The sequence below is a fragment of the Leptosomus discolor genome, chromosome 7 (assembly GCF_034619465.1).
Source record: "Leptosomus discolor isolate bLepDis1 chromosome 7, bLepDis1.hap2, whole genome shotgun sequence".
Classification (NCBI taxonomy): Eukaryota; Metazoa; Chordata; class Aves; order Leptosomiformes; family Leptosomidae; genus Leptosomus; species Leptosomus discolor.
In genome coordinates this window covers 19,313,066-19,325,669 of record NC_141397.1, presented here as the reverse complement: position 1 = coordinate 19,325,669, position 12,604 = coordinate 19,313,066, and the positions used below count along the sequence as shown (strand labels likewise).

The window sequence follows — 12,604 nt, the reverse complement described above, 5'->3', positions numbered from 1 at the left end:
GTTCTCAATGCTGCATTCTGTGGTTTAAATACTATAGTGAGCTTCCTGCTTGGCTAGATGGCAGCCACCTGCCATCCCAGATTTACTTGGACTTGCAAGCTCCTTCCTCTTGCTTCTCTAATTTTTGCTTTTGGGTCACGAGAAGCAACTTGGGGTGAGGGAAACAACCTTAGCAGCTACTATCTGCTTTTTCTCTTCTCTGTGGTTTTACCTCAAGATCCCAACACCCTGCTCTGCTTGAGTTATCTTTGATAGTAAATGGTAGGTCTCAGTAGGTGACTATTAGTTGCATAGGGTTCATATAGCAGGTAGGTTAGCAAATGCTCAAGAAAACTCATGGTGGGGGAACCTGGCGCTTACTAGTTGTGTTTTTGTACTAACCTTGTACTGGCAGGAAATGTCATGCATTATCTACACGTGTGGAGTATCCACAGAGAGGTGGAGCTCTAATGCAACAGGCAAAAAAGAAAATCTGTCGTGTCTCCTGCAATAGACCCTGATCCCCAAACATCTACCTCCAGTGGCAAAATGGTCAGTGCTAGGTTGGTACTGATTGTTTTGCAGAAAATGTGTAGCCCACTCTGATTTGTGGGGAAAAGTAGTGCTCATTGATACAATTTCTCTGAATCATGCTTTTTACTTGCGTATTTATTGTGGCAGCCAGTTCTTACTAAAGAGCTTTAACTTCTCACCTAAAGACTTGTAGAGTAGCTCCATGAAACACTCTTAAGATAGCTGACACTGTCAGAGGAATTTTATTTTCCTCCAGTGTTTTAGTACTTTGGTTTGTTTGTAAATCTTTCTCTTCCATAGGGAAAAGAACTTGAAGTTTATGTTGGTTTGGAAGGGAGAAGTGTTCTCCTCTTCAGACCTTAAGCAGCAAGAAGGGATTCCCAGAATAACTAGCAAATTTTGGGAGGATGACAAGAAAAGCTTTTTTTTTAGCCATAAAATATGAAGCCTTTCAAGGGAAGCTGAATATCTCAAAGTATCGATTAAGATTAAAAGCATTTTCTGGTTTAGAAAATACAAGATTGCTTGTTTGCTGAAACATTCTCTGGCAAAATTTGAACTTTTCATCCTAGTCTGTCTCCATGGACACAAGGTCTTTCTCATTCCTCAGGTGAGGAGAAGGACAGATTGCATACAGAAAGCATGCATTTAACCTTAAGTCTGGAATTGTGGTCAGGAGTCTGCCTGAGGTAGCCCAGGGAAGCATCTGATTTGTTTTGGCCTGAAGTAGGTGAGCTGTTCTGCTGAGGTTTCTGGAGGCATTCTTGGGGATCCTGCCAGAAGTGCTAGGTCCTCTCTACTAACTAGTTTATGTGTTGGAAGGGCTATGAACCTCTCTCTGATGTCTGTTTGCCCCATGTAAGAAGTGGAGTTCTGTAGAAACTCACAGTGGACAGTCAGGTTGCCCTTGGGAGTGTTCTGCATCGAAATAAAGTGTCTGCGTAAGGTCCCAGAGAAGGTGGCCAATTACTGATGTCATATGCTCTTTGGTATTTGAAGATCGATCTGTTAAGTATATCCTGTCTTTTGCTCTGCTGAAGAGGGAGATGCTCTCATAAAACAGGTCAGCTCCTTTCCTTATCGAGCTTCTGCCTGTTTTAAAGCATTGAAGTAAAGGAGGAGCTTCCTCCAGTAGACCTGAGTTGCAGTAGACTGAGAATTTCCTGGAAAAGTAGACTTCTTTTCCTCCTCTGGTACTGGAAGGAACGTTTGAAACTTTCAGACCCATCAACAAAAAAGACCCTTCTCCCCTTTTTCCTCCTTCCCCTAAATCCAGCAACTTTATGTGCTAAAGCAGTAGTATGCAGACCTACAAAATACAAAGTCTAATTATTGTAGCTGTGCAACTAACAGCAAAGGAGCTTGGAAGTGTGACTAATAAGCTACTGGATAGTGGAACAATGAGTAAGAAGTCTGTAGTCTATCAAAAGGTTAATTAATGTTGTCTTCACAAAATAGGATGATATTATGTTGTAATGATATGCAGCAAGTATCCAAGTTACAGAATTTAAAGATATAAAATAGGAATTGAATGGGTAAAGCATGGAGCATAGGATCATGTCTAGTATATGAATAAATTGGCTAGCCAGTTTAAAAAGTGCGTGACAGGAGTTGGTAAATAGCAGCTGCTCCCTGGAGTGTAAATCCTGTGCTGAGATCCTTGGATTGCTCATAACCCCTGGAGGTGCTGATGGTGACCAGTGGGAACAGCAGCTGTGACAATGGAAGCAGCAGATTGGAAAGCGTAACTAAGAACGGGAAACAATGAGCTAGACTGTCTCCCCCACACCTTGTTTTCTTCTGGTTGTCTTAAACTTGGCTTTTAGAATCAGTCTGAATGACATTTGCTCTCTGTTCTGTAAGGTTTTCCTCACAAGGAACTACCCTGCAGAGCGCATGATGAGAAGGCTGAGCAAAAAAAGCCAAAACAAAGCCCCAAAGGAAATAACGTTTTCTTAGCTGAGACAATGAAGATGCATAGCAACTGGCTTTTCAGTTGTTCCCTGAACAGAGATTATGTGGATTCCTGGTTAGGGATAAAGAGAACAAAATAGTGGATGGGGGTCGGGGGAGCTTGTTTTCATGCTTCTCCGAGGGAAGGAACAGAATTGTGAAAGCAGAGGCAAGGACTGAAAAGAAAAAGAAATGTGCCCTGGCGATTAGCTGCCATCCTGATTGTCAAAGGTATAGTTCTGTTTGTTCCATCACTTTTTGCGTGTTTGTCTGCAAATTACATGCCAAGTGAAAATTACCTTGCTCTTTTGAAGCTTCGTTGATAGGATGTATGTGTCTGAGCCTTAATAACTATTATATAACAAGTCATTCCAACTTTACTGTTCATTGTTTACTACTTTAAAATAATTGAGGTCAAGTCGGCTGCTATCCTGAGATGACAGTAATGGACAATTAAGTGCTTATTCTCTGTAATGGAGGGAAGCAGTAGTCAAGAAAGGACAATTGATATGGATGTCATTATCTGGTTCCATCTTTCTGAGAGTATCTCACTTGGTGTTCTAGGATGCTTTCTTAAAATATTTTTGTCTCATTAGCATAGTAATGTTCACAGAGGCTACTGTGAGTCTTCATCCGAATTGAAGCTTTGTGAATAAAGTTCCCTTCTGTTTGCATTTCAAGGAGGTTCTTTTTGGTCAAAAGCTCATGTTTTATTGTAAGCAAAGTGTGCAGATATGTTACCTGTGAAACTTAAGCATGTTTGTGGTCATGTGGTCTTGTACATGTTTCTACATTAGACACTTCTAAAGCTGAAATGCAAAATTCTCTTTAAGAGATTTGTGTTGTATATTACAGTACTTCTAGCAGCAACCTCTGTGTATAGCTGTTTCACTTCAGTGGTATATAAAGCTGTAATTTTGCCTTCCTAGCTTGCATGCTATTGATGAAATCCCATTAAAAGATCTATGGGCGTGACTTTACTGAAGAAAAGAGAGAAGTCTATAAATCCTTATCAGAAAATGGCTTTTGTCAAGTAGTAAGATGCACATAGCAAGTGCTACCTTCAGTAGTTTGAGAACGCTTTTTGGAAGCTAAGCCAAGGCAAAAGTTCTCTTGCTCTGCAGTGGATAGGTATAAATGCTTAACACTAACCAAAAATGCATTAAATTGGGGGGAAAAAAAATCACTTTTACTGCAGTTGTAGAAGTTACGTTCGTTTGTCAGACTTCTCAGTTGGAGAGGTATAACTTCTGAGCTGGTGATTAACATTTACAATAGCCTTTTTGCATGTGTGTTTATGCTCTTTCCTTTTTCAGACTAAATACTTGAAAATGCAAAAGTTTAATGGAAATACTAAGTGGGAATTGTGAACTTGAGCTGAATTGGTAGTTAGTGTGTCAGATTAATGACTGGTATGATTGCTTTAGTGACATTGGAGTTCCAGGTATCCATATCTTATGTTTTGATATACGCTTGGTACATGTATGTATATATTATACTTTTGCATATATTGATTGTCTGGTTTTAATTTTTAAAAGATGACAGTTTGTGGTGGTGTTGATGAAATACAGGTCAAGATTGCAAGAGGAGTCCTTGCTCAAGGTCAGAGTTGATGACTGTATTAGGTTTATGTGGCAACCCAATGTAGTTAGTTGACAATGACATAGAAGGTTTTATTTCAGTTTTATTGTTGGGACTTTCTTATCTTCTGTCACTCATCTGCTTTTGTTTTTAAGAAAAGCAGTGGTTTATATTAAAGAAAAGAAAAAACCCAAACTCCTGTGGTGTATGCTTGTTTAACAATGAGAACCAAGGTCTTGACTCGTATCACAACTTGTTCTAGGGTGGTTTGAAAAGCTAGTCTCCCCTCATCTCCTTTTCCAGTGTCTTCTGAAATGTTTTTCCTTTTGTACTCTTGTCTAAAAGCAAGAAACTGATCTTTCCAGAAAGTGTGTATGCGTGTGTGATAGAGATATCACGTTTTCATGTAACACTTAATCTATTTAAAAAAAACCCAAACAAACCAACCAACCAAAAAAAAAAAATAACAACCCCAAAAGTAAGGAAGCAAACTGGCCATTTCCCAGCCTTTGAAGGCAATAAACTTCTCAAGGGCAACTTGACTTAGAGTTGATAAGTGATCTGTGTTGCATTTCTGTTACTATTTAAATGTCTAAAGCTTCTCCCACACAACTGTTTGTTTTTACAGATGCTCTGTTTTTCATATAAGCACTGTGTTGTTTGTTTTCCCATGTTTTTAATAATTGTTTTCAACTTGCATGCAGTCAGTAATGGAAGGGATTTAAAAATAAAATTAACTGCATTAAATCTTTCAGAGGAATTGCCTAGAGATAAGTAGGCAGACAATGTGGTGCTCGTGGTGGTATGGGGAGAATACAACAGTAGAGAAAAAGTTATTAACTCAGAGTTGAATATCTCCTTGATGAATGATTTCTAGCACATCATAAAGGAGCTTCATGATACAGAATTTCTGTGGGTTCTCAGCACAAAAAGAATATTTTCCTTTTTCTCTGGAGTGTTTTGGATTTTTTCATACACATGGGTAGGCATATCTTAATACCTACTATAAAAGGATTCAGTATGTGTGAGGATCAATACCAAAAAAGGAAAATGCCATACATTAAAATTCAAATTGCTCATGTGTGTGTGAGATTGTGGCTAGGGAGGTCTGAAGAATCTTCCTCAGATTTTATATTCCAAAGGACGTGTAGGAAGAGCTGAAGTATTTAAATCATTGTATAGCAAGACAGGATTGGTGACACTACTTACTTTGTTGGCCAGCTCCACATGGCCTGTATGACAGAGGGAGAGTGTCTGCTTGCCCTTTGAGGTAATATGGTTGATGTCATTCTTCTTTGCTGCAGGGAGCTTGAAATCATTGTGTCTTGGGAGATGCCCCTGAGACAGCTGTGGATTGGGTGGTTTTGTAGATAGCTTAAAGCTGATGTTTGCTTTAGGTTGTTGTAATGCACTGTGTTAGCTGGGTGAAATCCTGTAGGATTAGTAAACTAGAAAGGTGGTCTGATTATCATAATACCTGTCTGGGTTGGACGAGCAGACTTAGGCCTGTTAGTCCTGGAGTCTGGATAACAAAAGCATTTCCACTGTAAATAAAATCATGTCAAAAGCAGTTGTATGCTCTTTAGTTTAGGTGTAGCTATTCAGTTTTCTTCCTTTGAAATTTCTATTTATCTTTGGTTTAGGATGAGAGTGATAAATGGAGAGTTTATTATTATACTTGATAATTGGGACTCTCTCTAGTTTCAGAAACAAATCGAAGCCTTAAATCAAAAATGACATTCAGGTTCTGTAAGGTGATTTCTCTGCATGGGAAAGTTAAATATATCTTCTAGTATTTTAGCAAAATATTGAATTATTGTAGTTTTTTCTTTTAGCACAGAAAATAGCACCTAATTTTTTCATGATTATTTCTTAAATTAATTCTTAACAGTGAATTTTAGCTTATTTACTGTATGAAAGAACGTTCTTTTTTCTTTTTATGTCTGAAATACATTTCTTTGCAATCCTAGGGTATCTCATAGCTTTTTCTGTCTATCTTTCACATACTGTGGGGGTGACCCTGAGAATAGAGTCATTTCTACTCACCTGTTTGTGTAGGATCTTGTAACATAACTGTTTGGTCCCATACATCATGGTTGGCAGGAAGAGCCAGGAGGTGCAGTTCCAGCTGTGAAGGATTAATTAGAGGTTGCTGTGGCTGCGTTAAGTAGGGAAAGCAATCACACAAGATTTTAGAATCAGCCAGGGAGAGGAGGAAGCAGACAGCAACAGAAGCTGTGAGTTGGCTGTTATAGAGCAAGTGGTAGAGAGTGGGTGACCTACTGAAGAAAACAACAGAGATGATTCCCGATGCATTGAGTCTTCTGTGAGGATGTTATTGGGTGGCAGGTTTCTTTGAGGGTACTGTTATTCAGAAGAAATGTATTGGATTTGCATGCCAAGGTTTTGGTAACAGAGGTGCTAGAGGTGGCTGCTGTGAGAAGCTGCTAGAAGCCTCCCCTATGTCCGATACAGCCAATGCCAGCTGGCTCCAAGATGGACCCACTGCTGGCCAAGGCTGAGCCCATCAGCAGTGGTGGTAGCGCCTCTGGGATAACGTGTTTAAGGAGGGAAAAAAACCCTGTGTGGCAGCAGTCAGAAGAGAGGAGTGAGAATATGCGGGAGAAACAACTCTGAAGTTCGACTGCATTTGTGAGAATATGTGGTTTCTTTTCCATATTATGAGAAGCTATTTATGGGTGAAGAGGGGGTGCCAACACTGAAACGAGAGTGGAAAGAGAAGAGGGTTGAGACTTGGTGAGGAGATAGGGCAAATAGTCTTTGCTGTTGTAAAAAGTAGAGAACTACTACTTCGAGCTGTCTGTATTTGCAAAGGGGGAGGATGGAGAGCTATAAGGTACTAAAATAACCCTATGTAAAAGCAAAATCATTCAAAATTAAGGAAATTCACTTTGGAAAATGAAAGTTACGGTTTAACTTTCTCAAAAACAAAGCTTTTCATTTTGGTTTCAAAACCAGCTTAGAGTGCTGATAAATCAAGCACTCTGCTTCCTGTCCCCCGAGGTGGCAGAAAGCAGACCCACAAGTAAGATAGAGGGTAATGCTAGAACTGCATGGCCTAATGTCTGTCCTGTTAAGGGTTAATGTGTTTAGTGAGTATTGCCTAGCATGGTTTGGTGTTTTTGTATTAGCTCTTCTTTGATTTACTCCTTCTGGAACAACCACACTTCAACTCTTAAAATCTTTTGTCAATGACTTAAAAAAGAAAATATTGGCAATCATGTAAAAAAAGTTCAGTTATTTCAGTAATATATGTTATTTCCTTTCCTTTTTGCCATGGGGTTGTTCTGTGACTCTTGAATACGGAGAGTTCATTCAGCACCTTAAACAGAGTGATTTTGATCAGTGCTGTAGCAGTAAATGTTCAGCAAGTTCTAATACTTTGAATCCTACACAGAAGTTGCTGTTCCTGCTGTCTTCTGCTGCGTCACGTCTGTACAACAGCTGCTGATATCACAACTACAATGTGAAGCTAGGTAGCACAGAAAGGATGAATCAAAAAGGCTTCTTTAAAACCATCTTAGGTCAGCTAGAGAATAGTAAGACTTGGAGCAATACCTTCTTTTGGATGAAGGGAGAATAAAAATTGATTTTATTTAAATTTCTCCTAATCTAGGAAGAATATAGTTGATAAAAGCCTGTAAAGCTTTGAGCTAGCTGATAGCTGCAAACATTCAGTTAATTTTCCAAATGTTTCCTAAGCTCTCTGGTCAGTTTATCTTAGGCTTCTGTCTTAGCTGCAAAAGGATATAATTATTCTTTATGAAGAGGTAGGGGAAAATGGAAATGTTTGGAGTTTTCATAGATTTTTTTATTTCGGATTTTATTTCCTATGGAAACAATTCTTTGGAAAAGTAAGCTGTTTATCACAAAAAAAAAAAGGTAGGAAATCTAGTCACTTAGAAATGAAAATAGAACACTTCTGTTGCTGTGAATCATGAGAATGCCAGGTTTTCAACTTCACACTCTTACTCAGGATGTGAAAAGGAGGGAAGAAGTTTTCCATACAATTACATTGTGCAGTCTTCTCAGGAGAAGATGGCCTTTTTTTCTCCTAGCCATTCTTTCAGTTTGCCTCTCTGAGCTCTCTTCCTGAGGCAGGGAGATTTGCGTGAGTGTGTGTCTAGTGTGCTCTCCTTTTTGTTTTGGCTTTGAAGCAACACTCTGTCGGTGCTATGGAGCTCAGTTAGGCAGCGTGTAACTTCTCGAAGCAGAGCACTGCCCGCGGTTCTAGCGGTTCCCTAAAGCTGTGTGTTGTGGGGGTCTGTGTCACCTTCTGACTGATCTTGTTTTCTGTCAAAGGGAATTAAAGTTGTCTGTGGCTTCTACTGAAGCTTTGGCCTCTGTTTTAAGTGTTGACTATTAAAATGTTAGTATTGTAACCTTCAGCAAGGCGTTCAGCTAAATTTCCTTGAGAACCTTGCAACAACAGCTTTTTCCTTAATCCTACTCTAACTTAATTGCAGGGGTAGTTATTTGCATTGGTAGTTATTTGCATCTTTGAGTTCAGTTTCCTTTCTTGCTTTTCAGTGCACTTAACATACACTTTTTTAATCGATCTACTTAACATAGCATAGGGAGGCTACAGGAAGCACACTATACTTTGAAAATGTAATAATGATAATAGAAAAGTCATGAACTTCACAATACATTTGTACAGTATAGTAGGTTGGAGAAATGGAGCTTGAAGCTTTGTTGCTTACGAAGTCTTCAGATATTTTTTCTGAAAGCTTTGGATACCTCAAGTATGAACCTATAAGTTGTTGCAGTAAGTTTTTTACAAGATAAGTGTAAGATAAGAGGCTTGTTACGTGCATGTGTAATTTCCTACAGCCTGTAAAAATGGAGAGAGAAGTTTTAAACATCTTGTTTTTCTTTTGGCTTTAGGAAGTATTTTGGAAGCTTGCCGATTTGTTTAAAGAACAGCCTGCTTAAATAACGTTGTTTTTATCTTCTATACAAGCATGTGTTTCATCTTCATCTGGATGGTCCAGATCTAGAAACAGATTAACTTTCTCCCTGACAGCTGGTACTCATATCTGATAGTAAATAAGTACTTGTAAGTTGCATCCTATGCTAATGTCTGTAAACTTACAAGTTACCTTATTTTGTAAAAAACATCCCTTACTGATGCTTGAGAAATGAAAAATGTCCGTTCTTGAACTGTGATTAGATATTTTATGTAGTAAAGGAGGAGGAGGGACAGTGTGGCTTCCTTGGGTGTCTCAAATCGCATATGAGGAAAGAAAATCTCAGCCTAAATTTCTGGAGAAGGAAGTAGAATTTTCATACTTTTCCTTATGAAGACTTTCAGAATGTATGAGTCACACTATTAAATCTACTATGAACGTATTATTTTAAGAGACATTTTTCTCTAACATAGTCTTGACATTTTTACAGGCCTTTGGTAGTCTCAAGCTCTTCGTTTTTGTAGGTAAGTATATAGTATGTTTGGATCAGAACATTAACATCCATTTGTGGTAGTTCTTCACATTTAGTCACTATATTCAACCCATAAGAATTAACGGCAACACAGTGATATTTCCTATGACAGTGGATGTTTTTGGACCTTTACAGATGATGAGCCAGGTTGAGGGACAACAGAAGAATCTTGTACAAGCCATTGAAGCTCTCCCAAGTTCTGGGCCCCTTTCTGCCTTGGATCAGGACTTGCTGCTTCTAAAAGCTACCTCTGCTGCCACCCTGAGCTGCCTTGGAGAATGCCTGACTCTGTTACAGCAAAGCATGCATCAAGTGGGTCAGCATCATAACAGGACACTGTCATCAGGTGAGCACAAGCTGTCTTGGGTATTTATGTGCCTTGGGATTTTTTGTTATGATACTGAAGCAGGCAAAATTAACCATTCCTCAGAGAGGGAAGTTGGGGTGAGCAGCTTGGAAGTGTCTACAGCCTCAAGTATCGTAATTTTTTCTTTGTCTAAAAAAAGATGCAAAACCTGTTGAAATCAGAAAAGAGGAGGAAAAGAGGTTGTCCTAAGTCTTTTCAGGGAAATTGGATTCTGAAGACAGCAAGACAAAAACAAAAAAAAAGGGAGGGGGCATGGAGAATAGATGGTAAGCCTATATTCTTAATGACAGTGCAGAACCTGCTTGGTTGGTTGTTGGGTTTCTTGGTGGGTTTTTTTTAGATTGCAATCACAATACAGACTTATTTAATAAAAATGTGTGCAATATTATGCAATGCTGCAGTGAAAATCATACTTTTAGTTTTCTACATGGAAGGATGCTGCTGAGGCAGATTTGTTCCAGTCTGTGGTTTTCTTTAAATCTGGAAAGAGTTCTCCAAGCTGCTATTTAAAAAAAAAAAAAAATCTGTGGCAAATTGTTATGAGCCTAAACAGTCAAACAGTATGATTTCTGCATTGAACTCTGCAGGCATTAACCTCTCAGTCCCCACGTAGCTCAATTTTTTCAGTTCACTTAGTTCTACGTCTCTGTCCATAATGTCAGAAGTTGGACCTTTAGCTTCCTGAAAGTGTGGTCAATGATGTTTCAGTACACAGACTGCACTGCCTAGTCTAAGAGCAGGAGCAGGACTTCATATAAGAGGAGCAGCAGCAGCAAAACTCTGGATATGGGATGGATTTTTGTGTTTTCTTCAGGTGCTTCAACAGCCTTCCCCCCAGCCTGTCCTTACTGACTATGTTTACTGTAGGGCAGGATATGCCCTCAGGGCTGCTGAGACAGCTGGGTAGGAAGCCCTCTGAAGAATTCCCATTGTAGTGAGAACAGAAATGTGAGAGGGTTGTCTCACATTGTAGTAGGCACATGATGTAAAAAGGATTCTTGGAAAAAACAGTGTAAAAACTTGGACCACCTGTACTATGGTATGTCGTGACTTTCCTGCATCCAGATTCTGTTATATTTCATAAAGGAACATAAATAAACAAAAGATTTTCTTTTTTTCTGTATTCTGGTTTTCTTGTAGAAAATGCAAAAAAGACTTGCACATAGCTAAATAGTAACGATAAAGTTTGCTTAATTGAATTTTTTAATATAATTTAATTTCAAAAGAGAATAGTTTGGAACAAAGATGAAAAGCATCCTTCAAAGAAAAGTCGCTTTCTAGTTTCCAAGTCCCTGAAGGTTGTTTTTCATGTCCGTGTGATCTAAGTGAACTGTCAGAGATAGATGACTGGAGTTGTACATGTCCTTGAATCTGTGTTCAAATAATCTGTTAAATCACTGTGTGTATTTTGACTTGATAATGATTTTTGAGGATCTGTGCACAAGAACAGAGAAAAGCATAGTATTAGTAATTGCTGAAAGAGAATCCCATATTTTTTGAAAAAAAGTGGAAAGCCATGACTATGAAATACTTATAACTTTTTGTTTGTTCCACCTGAGACTTTAAACTTGTACAGTCATCCTTTCAGAAATCAAAATTTTGTAGCACTGGTTCACACCATCATTTTTGGCCTAACTGTGAGAACCTGACTGCAAACAGCTAATTCTCTAGTGTGTACATGTGCTTGTTGTTTAGTATGTAATAAAAAAAAAAGAAAAAAAAAAAAAGGAACTAAAAGCTGCTGAAATACTTGATCTCCTCTCCCTTCACAGACCGAAAGAGTCTGTGAAATGATTATTGTTTGTTTGTTTTTTCCTTTGCTTTTCCCCAGGCCTTCTTATGCAACACAGTTGCCTGAAAGAACCTGGCCTACAAGACTTGATTACTGATTTTCCTACACACTTAATCCTATGTCCAGGCGCACTTTGATAGACTTAACATTCCTGCTGAGTCAGTAGTGTCAGAGTCGCCAAAGCTGCATAACCTCACACCTTATCAGGCTAATCCCTTTAAGTAATCTTCTAGCAAACTCTGATTCTGAGAGATAGTGTATTGTGTGTTGATTCTGTGTCCTCCAGGTGAATTGTTTTAATTTCATACTCAGAAGGTGCAGCCAAAAGATGACCTTTACTGTCTCCTTCTGATACCATCAAGTGAAAATGACTCTAGTTTAAAAAACACATGTTCCTCTGGTAGGAAGGCTCAAACACTTTTCCCCTTGATGTGATGGCCCTGTGTAATTTACTGCCAAATGTTTCTATCGCAGTGCTGTCTCATTACATGCTGCATAGTGTCCAAGATGCTAGTGGGCATTGTGGGGCAGGATCCACAGAATTTTGTAGAGACAGGAATTTGATAACTTATTTTCTTGCTTCTAGCCTACAGTTCATGAAAGCAGTCCAGTCCAGCAAAGCAGCATAGTCCTGCTCATGTGGAGCATGAGGAATAACCAATGGCTTAGCTTTGGTGATTTGAACTTATGCTTGAGTTTACCTTCCTTCAGCATCAAAAGCTCTCACTATTTTGCCATAAAGAGAGAGAACTGTTTCAAAAGTAGATATATATCTACTTTCTCTGTACCTTTGCTCTGCTTGTGTCCTTGAAGTCTTTATGGGCAATTATGCAAGGATTGCTGACTTCTCTGTACTGTAAGCCTTGCAATCTTTCTGCTTCTAAAGCAAGGATTTAAAGTAGCTGAGAGTTTCTGACCTGGTACTTACGGAATGC

General features: G+C 38.9%; 1 protein-coding gene across 3 annotated transcripts in view; it reads left to right on the top strand.

Annotated features, from left to right (window-relative positions):
• The window catches only part of OSBPL10 (oxysterol binding protein like 10), a 115,943-nt gene that overhangs the window by 57,840 nt on the left and 45,499 nt on the right, over positions 1-12,604 (top strand). For all 3 annotated transcript variants that reach the window (XM_086467975.1, XM_086467974.1, XM_086467973.1), the window contains one exon: positions 9,646-9,856. In XM_086467975.1, coding sequence (XP_086324101.1) covers positions 9,646-9,856 — 211 coding nt within the window. The remainder of the gene's footprint in view (positions 1-9,645; positions 9,857-12,604) is intronic.